General features: G+C 42.3%; 1 protein-coding gene and 1 long non-coding RNA gene across 4 annotated transcripts in view; one reads left to right on the forward strand and one right to left on the reverse strand.

Moving 5' to 3' along the window:
- Positions 1-332: 332 nt before the first annotated feature.
- Positions 333-1,333, reverse strand: Gm52401. Its single transcript, XR_003952920.1, has 2 exons — positions 1,156-1,333; positions 333-586 (listed from the first exon to the last, which is right to left on the reverse strand). It is a non-coding gene; the product is annotated as a predicted gene, 52401 (long non-coding RNA).
- A 220-nt stretch (positions 1,334-1,553) lies between these two features.
- Positions 1,554-19,040, forward strand: part of Atl3 (atlastin GTPase 3) — a 44,595-nt gene continuing 27,108 nt past the window's right edge. Inside the window, exons 1-3 of one of the 3 annotated variants that reach the window (XM_006526604.4) lie at positions 1,554-1,886; positions 16,887-17,101; positions 17,522-17,665. In XM_006526604.4, the coding sequence (XP_006526667.1) occupies positions 1,808-1,886; positions 16,887-17,101; positions 17,522-17,665 (438 nt within the window). In that variant the 5' untranslated portion in view covers positions 1,554-1,807. Of the gene's footprint in view, positions 1,901-1,976; positions 2,201-16,886; positions 17,102-17,521; positions 17,666-19,040 lie in introns of those variants that run through there. The other 2 variants (NM_001163505.1, NM_146091.4) reach the window with 2 other exon arrangements.

The following is a 19,040-nucleotide window of genomic DNA, read 5'->3' on the forward strand; positions in this document are numbered from 1 at the left end:
GTAATGTAGAATAAAAAATAAAAATTAAAAAACAATACTTTAGAAAAGGGGACTGGAGAATGCTAGGATGTGTGGGCGATTTTAAATTCTTACACAATAATATTTGCAGTTGTGACAAAGTCATTGCCCTTTGGCTCTCCTCTTTGAGCATGTAACAAAATGGGTTTGTGTCATGTCTTCTTGAACTAATCTCTTCCCCTAATGTTTACTTCTAGTTTCTTGCTGGACCAGGTTGGCCTATGCTGTGTTACTTTTTCTTGGGAGAGAGAAACAATGGCCTAGTCATTCTGGGGTAAGGGCACTGACAGACCAAAGAAAGAATTCTATCCAAGTTCAGCTTGGTGAACCATTGAGTTTATTGAGGCCACTTATAGGTACACGGGTGACTCAAAGGCAGTTACATCACCAGGAAGTCCCTTGGGCAGTTTATAGGCAACTATACAAATTAAAAATCTCACCTGGAGCGTGGGTGATTCACAAAGAACCTGCACTCCTGATGAGTTCCATGGGCAGCTTCAGTAATGGAAGAGTCCTTCTGGTCAATTTGCTCTTGGATATACACCTTCCTCCAATGAGTCTCCTGTGGCTGATTCAAGACAGCAATGGTCATGTCCACCTTAGAAGAAACAACTACACAATAGCCTAGAAGATCTAATTTGGTTTAAATCTAAAAGCTAGAAGAGAGTTTCCTAACAGTCTTGAGAGTTTGGGGGGTAAAGGGGCTCAAAGAGGGGTTAAAGAAGTGTAAACAGGATTTCTTTAGGTAGGCTACGAATAATTTTTACCTCATAACCTTTGGCATAATTGCTCAGGAAGTAAAGATAGCTGAAAGGCTTGGCAGGGTGTAGAGATAGAGGGAAGTTCAGGGTAGGCCGAAGGAATAAAGAAAACATTTGCTGAATGAACGAAACAATGGTGAGGAAAAATCAAGTCACTGGGGTGACACTACCTCCATCTATAGGATTTGTTAGAAAACAGTATTTAGTTGTGGCAAATTGTATTTTCACAATATGTCAAGTATGAATAAAAGCATTTCCCAACAACTTCCTTTTGTAAAGTAACTTTGAATCACGGTCCTAGAAGTCTAAAGTTTACAAAAGGTGGGTCATGGCTCAGAATAGTCTGAGGTCGCGCGAAAATGAGACAGAGACTCACTATGTAGTTCAGGAAGGTATTGAACACCTGATCCTCCTCTCCTGGTCTCCAGTACTGGGATTACCAGCGTGCCACCCGGAGCCTGACTTAGTAAGGTCTTACTTTAGCTTTTTGTTTGTTTGTTTTGTTTTGTTTTTTTGTTTTTCGAGACAGGGTTTCTCTGTGTATCCCTGGCTGTCCAGGAACTCACTTTGTAGACCAGGCTGGCCTCGAACTCAGAAATCCTCCTGCCTCTGCCTCCCAAGTGCTGGGATTAAAGGCGTGCGCCACCACGACCGGCGTTACTTTAGCTTTTAGTAAGCCTTGGTCAGATCAGAGATTAGGGGTGATGGTGATGATAATGAAGTCACGATGGTCTGTCCTTGTGAAGTCAAAGTCGAAGCGTTCGCGTCATCATGTTAATTCTTTCATACCACCACCTGTAGTCCTGGCCAGCGAGGAACACCAGAGCCCAGCACGCGGGCCGGGTGGGGGCTCCCGGCGGGAACCGGGTGGCCAAAGCCCGGCCCTGGTCCCCGGGTTAGGCGCCGGGCAGGGTCTTCCGAGAGCCCTCCTCATTTTTTTCCCTTTGCAAGGCCTAATGGGAGTTGTAGTTCAGCGGTAGGAAGACCCACTCGGCCCAGTCCTGTCCTCCGTTTCCTCTACGCCCCGGATGAGGGCGAACACCCGGGTCAGAGGGGCCGGGCCCAAGAAAACGCCGAACTACAATTCCCGATGGACCCGACATTCCAGTACGCAGTCACAGGTACCCGCGGCACGATCCCCGCTCCGGCGCACGCGCACCGAACGGTGGCGGGACTCGGCCGCGTGCGCTTTCCCGCCCTCGTCACGCCCTGCGCCATCGGCAGGGCTGTCTCCTGAGCTGTAGGCTTTCTCCGCGCGCCCCTCCTTCTCGGTTTCTCCCCAAGTCCAGGCTCCGCCTGTTTCCCTCCTCCAGGGCAGCCTCAACCCGCTCCTGTCTTCTCTGCCTCTGCTACTTCTGCTGAAGGAGGAGGCTCCATGTTGTCCCCTCAGCGAACTGCAGCGGTGGCATCGAGAGGAGCAGGTGAGGCGTCCAATTTTCCCGGGACCCGGTCCGTGGTTACCCACGCTGCCTCCCAGTGCTTCGGCTCCGAGGTGACAAGCCGTCCCTGCCGCCGCCTTTTTTGGTGTGGCGACGGGAGGCCGCACCGCCGGGTGTCTCGGCTCGGAATTCAGGGCCGGGGCTCCTGGAGCGGGGAACGTTCCCAGTCTCCGCCGGGAGCCCGCGGCCTCCTGCGGCCTGGTGTTCTGGCCCGTCGAGCTCCGCCCTGTGCTGGGCAGGGCGTGCCGGGCGGTGGCGCGCTCCGGGTCGGGAAGCGAGGTTGGCGGTCCGTCTTAACGGGCCGGGATCGGCGGAAGGCTTTATTGTTGAGCCTTAAAGTGCTGGAATGCTGCGGTGCAGCCTTGGAGTTGAAAGGTTTTATTTTAAACGAAAAGACCTTGAGATACTGACAAGTATTAGTAAAGTTCGTTTTCCACCCGCGCTTATCTCCATGTTTGGTGATAAAAGAATTGGCCTAAATTTGGTTGTTTTGTTTTGCAAGTTTTTTGTTTTGTTTTTTTTTTTTTTAAAGTAAGTTTGGTTCCTTTGGCTTTGCCGGAGACATAAAATGAGGTGGTAAAAGTACTAAATGAAAACCAAATAGTCCCTCCGTAAATTCATGGATGCAGTTTCGCCTGTCATTTTACCTGGCACTGTGCTTGTTTAATGGGTATGGCCCTGAAATGATTGCAAGTTTCAGTTGCGAAATCTAAAGGAAAAAAAAAAGAAGAGTCAACAGTAGTGTTTGAAGAATTTTTTAGCAAACCCCAGTCTTCAAATTTGAGTACGAAGTGGAATGTTTTGCAAAAGGTGAAGAAAAAAAAAAAAAAAAAAAAAAAAACCCCTAGCAGTCTAAAACGTCATGGTTCTCAGTTTTGTTTTGGAGAAGTGGAGTTAAGTAAAACCTACGTTAAGGATTTGTACTCTATGTCAGTATTCAGCTTACATACAAACTGCAACATCAAATGAGGGCTGTTTTGCTTCCTACGAAAACCAGCTTGTATTCTAGAAATTCCTGTGCAGCTTTTACATGCGTGAGGGGATGTATGGGTGAAAAACATTTTCACCTAGTGAAGCATAAGGCCAATACCAACATTGTTTTATTTTCGGTAGTTTACTGTCTTTTGTAATAGTCATAACCATAAGAAAAACAGTTGAGGGGTGGTGGTGGCGCACGCCTTTAATCCCTGCTCTTGGGAGGCAGAGACAGGTGGATTTCTCAGTTCAAAGCCAGCCTGGTCTACAGAGCGAGTTCCAGGACAGCCAAGGCTACACAGAAAAACCTTGTCTGGGTTCGGGGGAACAAAATGAACCAAACTAAATAACAAAACAAGTCACCCCCTGAAAACAAACAAACCCACAAACAATAACAAAACAAAACAGAAGAGGGAGGTGTGGTTGTATGCCATAATAATTTTCTTAGTGTTTAGTAAGGAAGAACAGTTTGGTTTGTGCTGCTAGGGATTGAATGCAGTTTTGTGCTTTTATAGCCCTTAACCCTAGTTTTTAGGGCTCCTCTCAACAGTGTTAAAAAAAAAAAAAAAAAAAAAAAAAAAAGTCATGGTTCTCACAGTGAGACCCTGTCTGGAAAAAAAAACTAAAAAAATAAAAACTGGATCTCACTGTGTAGCCATGGTTGGTCTGGAACTTCTTTTTTTTTTTTTTTTTTTTAAAGATTTATTTATTTATTTATTATATGGAAGTACATTATAGCTGTCTTCAGACACTCCAGAAGAGGGAGTCAGATCTCATTACGGATGGTTGTGAGCCACAATGTGGTTGCTGGGATTTGAACTCTGGACCTTCGGAAGAGCAGTCGGGTGCTCTTACCCACTGAGCCATCTCACCAGCCCCTGGAACTTCTTTTGAAGATGAACTTATGGAGATCTGACTACCTCTTCCTAGTTTTCAGATACCCACTATTCTTAGCACAACTTATAGATCCTGATTTTATTTATTCAGGGGCCAGGAAACAGTGAAAAAGAAAATCCTCATTTTGCATATTTATAATAAAATTTCTCCAATGGTAGGTGTATGCATTTGAATAATTTATTTGATAGAAAATAAACATTTGTTAGCTATTAGTATTTATGTTGAAATATTTTTTACAAATTAAAAATGTTTTTATTTAAATTTCTTTTGCTAGAGCATGCTAGATGTATCTCACAGCTAAAAGTATGTTATAAATAAAGTGATAGGCTTTACTCATATAGTAAGCAAGCAAAGGATTGGAGTAAGGGCATGGTTATCTGAAATGGTGAATCTAAGCTGAGTAAATATTGCCAATTAAGATATTCTTGTTTTTAAGCACCTTCCCTCTAAAAGAAACCTTTCTTTAAGCTCGATGAGGTGGCCCACATTTGTAATCCCAGTATTTGGGAGGTGAGACAGAATTGGCATGGATTTGGTGCCAGGCTAGACTACATAGTGAGTTCCAGGACAGCTTGAGCTACAGAATGCGACCCTGTCTCAAAAAAAAAAAAAAAAAAAAAAAGATAAATCCAAACAACAACAAAGAAACCAAAACCAGACTAAAACAAGAAGAAACTAAGAAATAAAACAAGAAAGGTTTATTTAACTGTAACTTGACTAATTGAAACATCCAGATTAGATTTCCTGTGTTTAGGAAAGAGGCAAGTACAACCACTCTATTCAGAAGCAGGCACATCTCTGAGTTCAAGGCCAGACAGCACTACACAGAGAAACCCTATCTTGAGTAAAACAAACACAACAGCAGCAACAAAAAACAAAACGAAAGAAATTTGTCTCCCCCCATCCCCCACCCCCCAGCCCCCTGGGACTGGAGAGATGATGGTTTAGTGAGTTAGAGGGTTTACTGCTCATGTAGAGAATAGATTTGGTTCTCTGCACCACAGCCCAGTCTGTACCTTCTGCTACAAGGGGTCAGTTGTTACCTTTTGGCCTCCTTGGGCTTCTGCATGTGTGTACTGCTCATAAATTCGAGAGAGTACACACATATATGCATTAAAAAAAAAAAACATAGCCAGGTAGTAGCACACACATTTAATCCCAGGACTTGGGTGGCACAGGCATGTACCTCTCTGAGGCCAGCCCGGTCTACAGAGCAAATTCCAAGACAGCCAGCATTACACAGAAAAAAAACCTGCCTTGAACAACCCCCCTCCCTGAATTTTTTTTTTCTCTAGCTGATAAAAGGCTGAATAGTTTTTATTTTTGTTTTAAGATGAAGGACTTTGTGTTGCCTAGGCTGTCTTTGAACTATAGATTCAAGAAATCCCCATCTCAGCATCTTGAATAGCTGTGACTGCTGGTATATACCATCTCACCTAACTTTTGATTTAAGTTTTAGATTCAGACCTGTCTTTTCTTTTTTTTAAAGATTTATTTATTTTATATTTATATGAGTACACTGCAGCTGTCTTCAGACACACTAGAAGAGTATGTCTGACTGTACAGTACACTGACTGCTCGTCCACAGGTCCTGAGTTCAATTCCCAGCAACCACATGGTGGCTCACAGCCATCTGTAATGGAATCTGATGCACACTCTTCTGGTGTGTCTGAAGACAGCAACAGTGCACTCACATACATAAAATAAATACATCTCTTTTTTTGTTTTGTTTTGTTTTTCAAGACAGGGTTTCTCTGTGTAGACCAGGCTGGCCTCGAACTCAGAAATCCGCCTGCCTCCGCCTCCGCCTCTGCCTCCCAAGTTCTGGGATCAAAGGCGTGCGCCACCATGCCCCGGCTTAAATACTTCTTTTTTTTAAAAACCCATAGCACATTAGATGTTTCTGTTTGCAGGTAGAACAGTTTTGTTTAGCATCTTATGCTAAAGCACAACGATTGTAAATGAATTGGGAAAAGCTTCCCTCCTCAGTGCTTTAACTAGAATACGCATTTCCCCAGTGTTCTGGTGGTTGGGTTTGAGCAGCTTCATGGGAACAAGCTTTTCTGTGTATCTCCTGGCACACTTTTTGCCTTAAGGGAAAGTGCAACATAGAAGCCAGAAAGAACAACATGCTGTAGTTATGAAGTCTGGAGAGGACTTCTTTTTTTTTTTTTTTTAAGATTTATTTATTATATGTAAGTACACTGTAGCTGTCTTCAGAGACTTCAGAAGAGGGAGTCAGATCTCATTACAGATGGTTGTGAGCCACCATGTGGTTGCTGGGATTTGAACTCAGGACCTTCAGAAGAACAGTCAGCACTCTTAACCACTGAGCCATCTCGCCAGCCCTGGAGAGGACTTCTTAGCATACTTCCTTTGTCTCTGATGTTTTCTCTGGCTTTGTGAATTAAAGACTTTGTGCTTTAAGGACTGCCAGCAAAGGCAAACATGGAAATGGTATGCTTCTTTTTGGGTGTGTTGCTCTTGCCCTTTAGAGAATATGTTATTTCAGAAGGGGACTGGAAAACTCAGGTCATAACTTCACCATGAGTCATATAGTCTACTTTGTAACTTTGTTCCTGTGCTTTTAAGAATCCTCTGGAGGGGCTGGAGAGATGGCTCAGCAGTTAAGAGCACTGGCTGCGTGCTCTTCCAGAGGTCCTGAGTTCAATTCCCAGTAACCACATGGTGGCTCACAACCATCTGTAATGAGATCTGACGCCCTCTTCTGGTGTGTCTGAAGACAGCTACAGTGTACTCATATACATTAAATAAATACATTAAAAAAAAAAAATCCTCTGGAGCCCGGCGTGGTGGCGCACGCCTTTAATCCCAGCACTCGGGGGAGCAGAGGCAGGTGGATTTCTGAGTTCAAGGCCAGCCTGGTCTACAGAGTGAGTTCCAGGACAGCCAGGGCTACACAGAGAAACCCTGTCTCGAAAAACAAAAACAAAAGAGTCCTCTGGACAGAGAGGATGAGTACTGACGAGGTTCTAGCACAGTAGTCACAGTAGTTTTTTTTTTTTTTTAAGTTTTTCTTTCCTGTTAAAATTTTTTAGAGAGTGATTTTATGTGTATGAGTGTTTTGCCTGCATGTCTGTATGTATGTGCACCATGTACATGCCTGGTGCCTGCAGAGGTCAGAAGAAGGTATCATATACCCTGGTAATGGAGCTATAGATAGCTGTGAGCTGCTCTGTGGGTGCTGGGAGCCAAATCCCAAGTCCTACAAGAGCAACAACTGTCTTTAACTACTGAGCCATCTTTTCAGCTTCTCAGTGGTACTTAACAGAAGGTGATTTTTGTGTTTGTGTCTTTTTTTCTTTTAAAGATTTATTTATTTTATGTATGTGAGTACACTGTCATTATCTTCAGACACAACAGAAGAGGGAATCAGATCCCATTATAGATGGTTGTGAGTCACCATGTGGTTGCTAGGAATTGAACTCAAGACCTATGGAAGAGTGGTCAGTGCTCTTAAGCGCTAAGCCATCTCTGCAGCCTGTCTATGTGCCTTTTAGAAATGTCTGTAGGTGTTTTTGGATGTCAACCTTATGGGTAATACTGATACCATTAGTATGTAGTGGGTACAGAGTAGGGATAGGATCCCCTCTCTCCACAAAGGGTTTTTTGGCCACTAGTTGTCAGTATTGCCAAAATTGCCACGCTTGATCCCACACTGTTTAATTAATCCATTAGATTTTCTGAAGTAGCAATGGTAACTGCTTTCAGTTAGCCATTTTCATTGAACGAATCACTGTTCAGATGTAATTAAATGTTTGAGGACCACTTAAACTCACTCATTCTAGGACTGGGCAGTACCATGTACCTGCTGGTAGAGTACTTGTGTAGCATGCACTGAGCCATGATCTGTATTCCAGAACCGCCCATGAAACTGGGCCAATGGTCTCAATATTCAGGAAATGAATTCAGGGGGATCAGAAATTCACGGTTATTCTAGCAAGTTCAAGGACACCCTAGGCTACATGGTATTTTATCTCAACAAAAACCATACAGGTTTTATGTGTGTATCTGTTTGTGTATTTGTGGTGCTTGGGATCGAATCCAGAGCCCTGTGGATGTTACTCTACCACTGAGCTATACCCTTAGTTGTTCTAATAATGTTCTTAGAGTTTAACTTGAAATAAAATTGGTTTTGTGTATTCTTTTGTAAAATTGAAAAGGCTAACCATGATTACTAGCCAACCTATGCTGTGCTTTTTAACCTATGCCGTTTTTTTTTTTTTTCCTTTCCCCATTGGCAAGGGACACAAGGTTTCTCTGTTGTGTACCTCTGGTCCTTGAACTCAGATTCTCCTGGGATCAAAGGTGTCCTCTATTAGGATCCTGTGCCAGATTGTTTTTGTTGGTTTAGATATTAAATCCAGGGCCTACTCTATCCTAACCTTGTGCTACAATATTGAGTTACAATCCCAGGCTTCCCAGCTTCCTCTACCCCAGCCTGGGCTGGCTTGGAACTTGCTGAGTAGACCAGGCTGGCCTCAGAAATCCTGCTCCACTGCTTTCCAAGTGCTGGGATTAAAGTTGAGAACCACCATTACTGGCTGTGTTTTTAAGGCCTGTAATGTAGGAATCAGTGCTGTAATATCCATGTGTAGAAAAATTTCTAATTTACCTGTCAGTCTTTTAACTTCATTTTTCATTCAGTGTGAGTGATTGTCATTTAAGTGTGGAAACTATATAGAATGTAGTTTACTAGGGATATTGTTTGAGTTGGCCTATTAAACCTCTTGGTTAGTGTGGACTCGATATATTGTGCCAAAAGTAAAGGATAAGTCAGTAGTTCATAAGTAATTAGGAGAAAGGTTGTGATGTCACATAAGCTGTTAGACTACTTTTTTTTTTTTTCTCTTTTTGTTTTTTCTCTGTGTATCCCTGGCTGTCCTGGAACTCACTCTGTAGACCAGGCTGGCCTCGAACTCAGAAATCCAACTGCCTCTGCCTCCCAAGTGCTGGGACTAAAGGCGTGTGCCACCACCACCCGGCCTAGACTACTTTTTCATTAAAGATTTTTTTTTTTTTTTTTTGGTTTTTCGAGGCAGGGTTTCTCTGTATAGCCCTGGCTGTTCTGGAACTCACTCTGTAGACCAGGCTGGCCTCGAACTCAGAAATCCGCCTGCCTCTGCCTCCCGAGTACTGGGGAAGTGCTGGGATTAAAGGTGTGCGCCACCACCACCCGGTGCTCTGTTTATTTTCTTGAAGTTTATTATGTGAACATGGATGCAACTATAGATTTCGAGAATAATATCCTCCTTTCCCTTTAAAGAAGCAGTTATTTTCCAAAGTACACATCTGCACACTGAGACAATACATGACACCAGAGATTGTAAGACTTAGACAAATGTGGACAAAAGATACGAGATTTATGAAATCAAGAATTTGAGACTCTTGAGAGATAAGGCAGATCTGGTAGCTCATGCCTGTAATCCTAACAGATATCTGGGAGGCCAAATAAGGAGGATTGCCATGAGTTCTAGGCTAGCTTGAACTACAATGTGCGACCCTGTCTCTGAAAACAACCCCAAACCAAAAACACAACAGAAAACCAAAAAAGTAGCAGTTAGGTTTTAGAGCTAAACAGTTTCTGCCTGGCTTTGTAGTACAAATGAAGAAGTTGAACTGAAGTGGTTTCTTTAGGGCAGACCCAGGGCCAGAACTCTGGTATTGTTGTTATAGAGGCTTCTCTTCCCTGCCCACTGCCTCATTACAGTGATGCCCTTTGCTCTTAATCCTTGCACTGTAATGCCAGCACCCTGGAGGCTGAAGCAAGAAGATTGAGAATTTGAGGTGATCCTGGGCAAGAGCCTGTCTAAAAACAAAAAGCTCAAATAAAAAATGCCCCCAAATAAAGCAGAAACTTCAGTTATAGAAGAGACAAATGATGGTAAGACTTGGTAATATATTGCATATAGGGAGATAAGGCTGGGAAAGTGCAGAGGACTTGAATGGAGTAATTGAGAGGAAACATTTTGAAATACTAAGTGTAGACTTGTAAAATGTTACTACTGGGGAGTTTTGAAAGGAGACTGGAGGTGAACCAGTCAGATCACAGAGGCTGAGTGGTAGAACTGGAATAAGGACTTGTCTCCTGACTCTTCAGGTCAGTGTGTTTGCACATATTCCTCCTGCTAGTATGAGTGGAACGTTTAGTGACTCTATACTTAAGCCTTTGAACATGTCGCTTCAGAGGTTAGAAAGGAGGGGAGTTATAGCACCAAAATACAGGGTGGAAAAAGAAAGAAAAATGGTAAAAAATGAGCATAGAGTTAAAATTATAAATAAAGAGCTCATTGAAGCTGGTCATAGTGGTCATGCCTATAGAAGTGGAAGTAGAGAGGTCAGGAGTTCAAGGACAGCCTTGGCTACATTTTGATTTTGAGACCCTCTGTTTCTCCCAAAAAGCTCAGTGAGAGAGTAAGAACTATAGGAGATTACAGAAGAGCATTGGTATATGTCAGCCACTGAGGGTGAGGAAAGAAAAGAACTCCTGTAGGGAGATGCCAAAGAGCATGCTAAGATTTGTCCTGAATAGAGGTTTTAAGTTGCCATTTCCCATATATGTCAGATGCTATGCTTTAGCCTTTTATTTTATTTATTTACTTATTTATTTATTTTGACACAGCTTCTCAGTGTATAGGCCATCCTAGGCTTGAACAGATAATCTAGCATAGTTTGGGTTTGAATCAGCCATTGTTCTTACTCTTCCTCCTTCTTGCAGCTGGGTATTAGGTTTATAAATGGAGGCTGAAGTTGTTATGTTTTCTAGAGTTATGCTGAGACAAGGTCATAGGCTTTGGTTATGTCACAGTTTTTGTTGTCTGCTGTTTGTGGGTGTTGTTCTGGGAACTTGGAGGTCATAGCATTGAACAAAAGACAAAAAAATCCTGCCCTCATAGTACTTAACATTTTGGAGTAGAGAAAACCAAAATTGAGGCCTTGTCCTCATGCTAGAGCCTATTTTTTATTCATCTTATCATACTATTTAAGAGGGCAGGTCAGATAGCTTCCAGGTGAAAATGCTTACTGCTAGCCCGTTGTCCTGTGTTCAACTCCTGGGAACTACATGATAGAAAGACAACACTAATTCCTCTAAGTTTTCCTCTGATGTCTTTATATGACACCAGTGCAAACATACATACAGACACATACACAACACACACACACACACACACACACACACACACACACACACACCACACACACCACACACACCACACACACACACACACACACACACACACACACACACACACGGATGAAAATTTAAACTAATAACTCAGAGGGAGAGGTAGGTGATCCAGACAAGGTTAGTTAAAAATTGAAGTCTAGGTCAAGAGCAAGAAGCATTTCAGGCGTTGGGAATAAGTGGTTGCATAGGTCATCTACTTGAAATTGTGGAGTTAAGACAGGACAAGATAAGACTTGAGCCGTAGCTTTCTCCCTGTAGAAATACCAATGAGAACGAATTTTACAAGCAGGATGAGAACAGTCAGGATAGTATAGGGAATAGTGATAGTACTTACAGGATGGAAGCTTAGCTTTGAGCTATCAGTCCATAAATTGTTTTATTTTGTATTTTTTGTGTTGCTAGGGGTAGAACACAGGACTTTATGCCTCTGCTATTGAGCTGCATCCCTCCCTTGTAATTTTGATGCTTTTAATGTGGCTGTCTCCGTGGTGCACTTAGGGTTTATATTTTGGCTTTTTGAGACAGGGTTTCTCAGGACAGTTCTGACTGTCCTGGAACTCGTTTCTAGACCAGGCTGGCCTCGAACTAAGAGATTTGACTGCCTTTGCCTCCTGAGTGCTGGGATTAAAGGCGTGCACTACCACTGCCTGGCTATGATATACTTAATACGTCCTAAGGGATGAGGTAGTGATGTAGTTAAAGGAGCAGTCAGAGGCAATCAGTGACTGCCAGGTGGAAAGAAGAAAGGGCATGCTGGTAAGGAACAGGACTCTTAAGTTTTCATATTTTTTTTCCAATGTCCTCTATGAGGGCAAGTTTTTTTTTTTTTTCCTCTCTCTGTTCAGTACTACATATTCTAAGTTCCCTAGACAAGTATGCACACTACTGCTGAGATAAACGATCTAACCCCTAAGGTTTAATTAAGGAATCTTTTTTTAAATTAAATTTTATTTTTTTACTTATTCATTTTACATCCCATTCACTGACCATCTTCCAGTCACCCCTCCCACATTCTTTCCCCCCCCATCCTCCCTTTCCCCTCTTCTCTGATTGGGTAGGGGCTCCCCTTGGGCAGTCTCTCACCCTGGCACTTAAAGTCTCTTCTAGGCTAGGTGCTTCCTCTCCCACTGAGGCCAGACACGGCAGCCTAGCTAGTAGAACATAGTAAACATACAGGCAACAGTTTTTGGGATAACTCCCATTCCGGTTGTTCTAATTAAGGCATCTTAATGATTCTGGAGTCTAGGATAAATCAGCAAAGGCCCTTTATCTGCTATCTACAGTGGGAGGTTTCAAAATGAGTTTTGTTTTGTTTTTGTTGTTGTTGTTTGTTTTTGTTTTTGAAATCAGTAATAAAACCCTGTTGTCTTTAGGAAGCGGGATGGTGGTGGTATGGTTAAAAAGTGGGGTGCTTAATGTATATAAATTGATTTGTTGGTGATGTGTACATTTCAAAATAATTTTGTGTGTGTGTGTGTGTGTGTGTGTATGTGTCTCAAAGAGCCACTGTTAGTGAACATGGTCCCTTTTAGCCCTGAGGATGTTAATGACTGCTTATATTCCCAATGAAGGGGCATGCAGGGTCACCCCAGCACTCACACTAATAATGGCATGCTTTTCTTTACTCTTGCTAATGTATTGCAAGAACCAAGAGAGGCAAGAGAGTAACAGTTTCCTTTTCATTCTCCCTGTCCTCAGCAGTATGCAACTTTTCTTGTGGTGCATTTCATTGGATATAACTGTATCTTTTTGTCACTGGGTTATTCCATCCTGCCTGTAGCCTGTACAGTCTTAACTTTCATGTCTTTTGGCTGATAGTGCCACCAGCATCTTTAGGATCATAGCCTTTGACTGTGTAATACTGCATATCACCCATGTTGGCTATGTGTCATTCTCATTCATTTATGCTGAAATAGAAAAATAGCTGGAATTGAAAGTTCTAGTGTAAAAATCTTGGGAGATTCTTGTGTTGGTTACTTGGTTTGGTTGTGTTTGAAAGTTGCTATGTTACTGAGTTAAAGTAGGAACCATTCTGTCCCATAAAAGTGAACTGGTGGCACTTCTGCATGAAGTTTAGGACCTGACTCTTGTGCACTGCAGTGCTCTAGGGTGTTGTCCTCCTGTGCCTGAGCCTCACTGACTCGTTTCCATTTCTGCATCTATTCAGTCAGAAAGGGGAAAATCTGGAAGTTGCCTGTATTTTTTTTTTTTTTCCAGTTACTCTACTAGTCAAAACTTCCATGTGTCATATGGTTTGGCAATTTATTTCTTTTGGGCAGTTCTATGTCCTGCTAAAACGTACATAGAGGATGGGGATGAATTAGACAGTAATGACACATTGTTGTTAAAATTCCATCCCATAAACAACCTCTGTTTACTACTTCTCCTAAGGGCCCAACCATAAACCAAGGTACAATTCTGTCAAGAGTACACTGGGTAAGTTTATTGAGCTTCCTTACAGGGCATAGGGAAAAAATTTCTTACAGGGGTGTGAGGGCTCCTTCTCCCAATAGGAAAGCCTTTACCTAGAATGTTAGTTCAAATAAGATAGAGTTGCATACAGTAGGTATCTTAGGGTTACTATTGCTGTAATGAAACACCATGACCAAAGCAACTTGGGAGGAAAAAGTTAATTTAGCATAAGCTTCCATGTTACAGTTGAGCATCAAAGGAAGTCAGGATAGGAACTCAAGCAGGGCAATAAACTGGAGGCAGAGCTGATGCAATAGCCATGCAGGAGTACTGCTTGTTGGCTTGTTCCCCATGCTTTCTTATAGAACCTTGCTCAGCCCACTTTCTTAACAGAACTTAGGACTACCAACCAGTCTCCCATAATTCATCCATGACTCACTAATTAAGAAAATGTCCCGGGCTGGAGAGATGGCTCAGTGGTTAAGAGCACTGATTGCTCTTCCAGAGGTCCTGAGTTCAAATCTCAGCAACTACATGGTGACTCACAACCATCTGTAATGAGATCCAATGCCCTCTTCTGGTGTGTCTGAAGACAGCTACAGTGTACTTATGTATAATAAATAAAATCTAGGAAGAAAGAAATAAAGAAAGAAAGAAAGAAAGAGAGAAAGAAAGAAAGAAAATTCCCTACAGGATGTCTACAGCCTGATCTTAGGGAGACATTTTCTTGATTGAAGTGCCTTTTTCTCTGATGACTCTAGTGTGTGTCAAGTTGACACAAAACTAGCCAGCACTAGTAGTAGGTAGTGACTGGATACTAAGGATAGGGTCTTGTGACCCCCTCAAACCTCCACAAAGCAATGTAAACAGTCAACAAGCCTAACTGGGATAATCGTTTTTGCCAGAGGTCAACAGCTGAACATCCCAAGGTGGCAGATGTTTGGTTGCATAAGTACATATATATGCAAATGCCATAATGTAACCCATTACTTTGTATGACCGCCCGCCTCAAAAAGAGAAACACACACATACACACAAAAACCCAACACTGTTACATAACAAGGAGAAATCAGAGATTATTAGGGTGTTGACACAAAAACTCAGCTTTCACTATAAAGAGAAATAAGAGATAGTTTGTTCTGGAGCCATATTTGAATGACCATGATCTGGGAATATAAATTTAGACTACCCTAAATCTTAGGAATGAAGTTTTGTAGTTTTACGTAATGTAAAAAAAAATCAAGGCAAGTTTAAAATACATTGATGGGTACAGCAGAGAAATAGTACAACAAGATAGAGGAAGCTTTTCTGTCTTTGCTGTCTGATGACAACAGGTTGGTGAAAGCTAGTGGTCTGCTAAGTTAATAGATTCTAAAAGCCTTTTTATCTGTTAGTCACCAGATACTAGTTGATAGATAGTTAAGGTATCTTAGGGTTTCCATTGCTGTGAAGAGACACCATGAGCACAGTAACTCTTATAAAGGAATACATTTAATTGGGGCTGGCTTACCATTTCAGAGGTTTAGTCCATTATCATCATGGCAGGAAGCATGGCAGTATGCAGGCAGGTATGCTGCAGGAGCCGCTGAGAGTTTACATCTTGATCCACAGCCAGCACTGTGTGCCAGCACTGTGTGCCACACTGGGTGTAGCTTGATGAACTCACCCTACAGTGACCCACTTCTTCCAATAAGGCCACACATGAATTTATGAGGGTCATACATATGGAAATCATCACACAAGGAATGGCTGTTCTGGGAGCCAGAGGTAGTCCAGATAAGGTGATTGGCTTGTGGATCTGGACATTCCAACTCTGCACATTACTACAGTTCTAATCAGTCAGCACTCTGTACAGACACAGCTTCGAAGTATTCCTGTTGACTGAGGGAATGTCTTCCCTGCCACAGTTGAATTTTGTTTTGTAAGCTTCTTTGAGTTCTGTACATTGACACTGGCTTTTCCTTAAGAATAAATTTCTAAGGTGCTGGAGAGATGGCTCAGCGGTTAGAAGCATTAACTGCTATTCCAGAGGTCCTGAGTTCAATTCCCAGCAACCACATGGTGGCGCACCACCATCTATAATGGGATCTGATTCCCTCTTCTGTTGTGTCTGAAGAGAGCTACAGTGTACTCATATACATAAAATAAATAAGTACATCTTAAAAAAACCCGATAAATTTCCCAGAGTTTTCTTTTTTTTTTTTTTTTTAAATTACAGGAATGGAACCCAGGGACTTGCATGCATGCAGTGGGCAAATGCTCTACTAGTGGGCTGCCATCCCCAGCCCAGATTTTCTCAGTTCTTTTATATGAGAGACTAAAGACCTTTGGGTCTTGGATTTATTTGCTGCTGTGCCAACAATTAGTCTAAGATAGCTAGAAGTAGTGGCACATGCTTGTGATCACAGCACTTGGGAAGCTGAGGCAGGAGGATATTGAGTTTTAGATCATCTTGAGATACATAATAGATTCCAGATTTTTTTAAAATCCCCTTTCCTGTGTGTGTGTTGCCTGTGCACTCACTTGCGTGTGTGGGCACACGTGTGTAGGTATACTTGGAGGTCCAAGGTTGACATCAGGAATCATCTTCAATTACTCTTCTACCTTTGTTGACCAGTGTCTGTTACTCAAATCCAGAGCTTACAGATATAACTAGTTAGGTTAGCCAGCTTGCTCTGGGGAGTCTACCTTGTGAAGGTAGAACTATAACCATCCTGGATTCTGGAGATCAGAATTTTCTCAAGCATTTTTTTGGAAGAACAGACAGTGTTCTTAACCTCTAAGCCATTTCTCCAGCCTTTAGCTTTTATTGTTATAATAAGCCTTAATCAGCACTATAGCTGGGCAGGTAACTGCCTTCTAAGCTATTAGTATCTATTTCCCCATTAATAACCCCAAATTAAAATTCACCATGTTAGCTGGGCAGTGGTGGCTCAGCTTTTAATCCCAGCACTTGGGAGGCAGAGGCAGGCGGATTTCTGAGTTCGAGGCCAAGCCTGGTCTAGAGAGTGAGTTCCAGGACATCCAGGGATACACAGAAAAACCCATATACTCCTTTTACAGTTATTATGGTTATTGTATATGTTATGTGCCTTATGAAAGCTTTTGTTCTCTTCATGGTGTGTGTGTAAAACTTATTATTATTTTTTTTTTCTGTTTCCTAAATGGGCATAGGTGATGCCATGGAAAATGGAAAACCTGGTCCAGTGCAGGTTGTTTTGGTTCATAAAGAACAACATTCCTTTGAGCTAGAAGAGAGAGCCTTGGCCAGCGTCCTCCTCCAAGACCATATCCGAGATCTTGATGTGGTGGTAGTATCAGTGGCTGGTGCTTTTCGAAAGGGTAAATCCTTCATTCTGGACTTTATGCTGCGATACTTATATTCTCAGGTAAGAAAGACTTAGTTAATTTCAAAGTAGAAAGTGAGAAAAATAAGGTCATGAATTATTCTTGATGTATAAAATCACATAAGATTTGGTGAGGGGGCTGGGAGATGGCTCAGTGGTTAAAAGCACTGACTGCTCTTCCAGAGGTCCTGAGTTCAATTCCCAGCAACTACACTGTGGCTCACAACCATCTGTAATGGGATCTGATTCCCTCTTCTGGTGTGCCTGAAGATAGCAACAGTGTACTCATATACATAAAATAAATAAGTACATCTTTACAAAAAAATAAGATTTGGTGAGTGGTTGGGGTATGTAATATAGTGGTCCAGTGTTTGTCTATCGTGTGTGAGGCCCTGCATTTTATTCCCAGTGCCTCTGAAAGTGAAAGCAAAGATGTAACAGAACATCCGATTTCTCCTCTAGAAGGAAGGTGGTCATTCAGACTGGTTGGGTGACCCAGAAGAACCTCTGACAGGATTTTCATGGCGAGGAGGCTCTGATCCAGAAACTACTGGGATTCAGATTTGGAGTGAAGTTTTCACTGTGAAGAAGCCATGTGGAAAAAAGGTAAGGATGTTAAGACAAAGAAAAAAAAGAAGGAAGGAAAGAGAGAAAAGAAAAGAAAGAAAGGAAAGAAAAGATTTAGATATTATTACAGAATAACTAAATGAAAACTTGTGTTTCTTTTGTTTTCTTGAGATAGGAATTTTTTTGGTTTTGGATAAGTTTGCCAGGTTGGTCTGGAACTCGGTAGGTAACACTAGGCTAGCCTTGAGGAGTCATCCTGAGATGGCGCCTTCAGCTGCCTGTGCTCTGGGATCATAGGTATGGGGAGAGGAGATGGAGTCACATGACGAAGCCTGGGAAATCCGACTCTGGAGACCAGCATTAGGGTGCAGATCTCAGTTTATTGCCCAGCATATAAGCTTATATACAGTGTTTGAACCAATCCCAACCCCCTAATCCTTGTCCATTTGTATCTCACCACATCGTCACTGGCCTCCAATGAAAGCCATGCCTGATGAGGTTACTCTGAAGGAGTGGGGGGAGTATCCTCACCTCTTAGGACTTCATGAAGACAGGGGAAGCAGCTGTGCCTTGGCCTCGGTTCTTCTTTGCTGTCTCACTGGTGTTCTAGGAGCAGTCTTAGATCTATGCCATGTGACGCAGATCAGGACTCTTAGAGGAGTCCCAGGAGCCTGCGGTGCCTCGCTCTCCACCCCCACATATAGGTGCACACTACCTTGCTTGTCACTAGATGAGAACTGTAACATACGCTGTGTTAATCCAATCAAAAAATAAATTAGATTCTTTTAAATCCATGATAATTCCTATCTCCTAATGTAATTGCTCTTTTTTCCTGTTGAGTTATTTTGACAGTAGATCCTACAGTGTGCTTATTTAAACCCTTTACTAAGTGGAAAGCTTGATGCAGGGAGGTGTCGATATACATTTTATAATAAAAATTTTTGCTTTGTAAAGCTGACTACTCAAACCTTCCTTCCATTTTTGAATTCCTTTAATGAAAAAGCCACTCTAATGTTAAACAAAAGTGTTGTAAAACAAAAGAAAGCAACTATTAGAGCTGTATGTGCTATTTGTACGTCTTAGGTCACAACTTAGAGGCCAGCTTGAGCTTCTTAAAATGTACATAAAAGAGCTTGGCATGGTGACTTGTGCCTGTAATCTCTGTATTCAAGAGGTTGAGGCAGGAAGATCGGCACACATTTGCGGCCAGCATGGGCTATAGAATGTGGGACCCTGTTTCAAAGACGACAACAAAAAAAGTGGTTTGGAAGTTTACTGTGTTAGTCTGTGACATGAGACCATTTCCATCAATGCTGAGTACACTTGTAGCTTCTGCTTCTCAGAGAGCTGCCAGTGAGTCCTCTTGTTTCCTCTTTGTCTCATTTTCTAGTTAGCAGACACATGTGATTGTAAG

This window comes from Mus musculus, chromosome 19, assembly GCF_000001635.26.
Source record: "Mus musculus strain C57BL/6J chromosome 19, GRCm38.p6 C57BL/6J".
NCBI classification, from domain to species: Eukaryota; Metazoa; Chordata; class Mammalia; order Rodentia; family Muridae; genus Mus; species Mus musculus.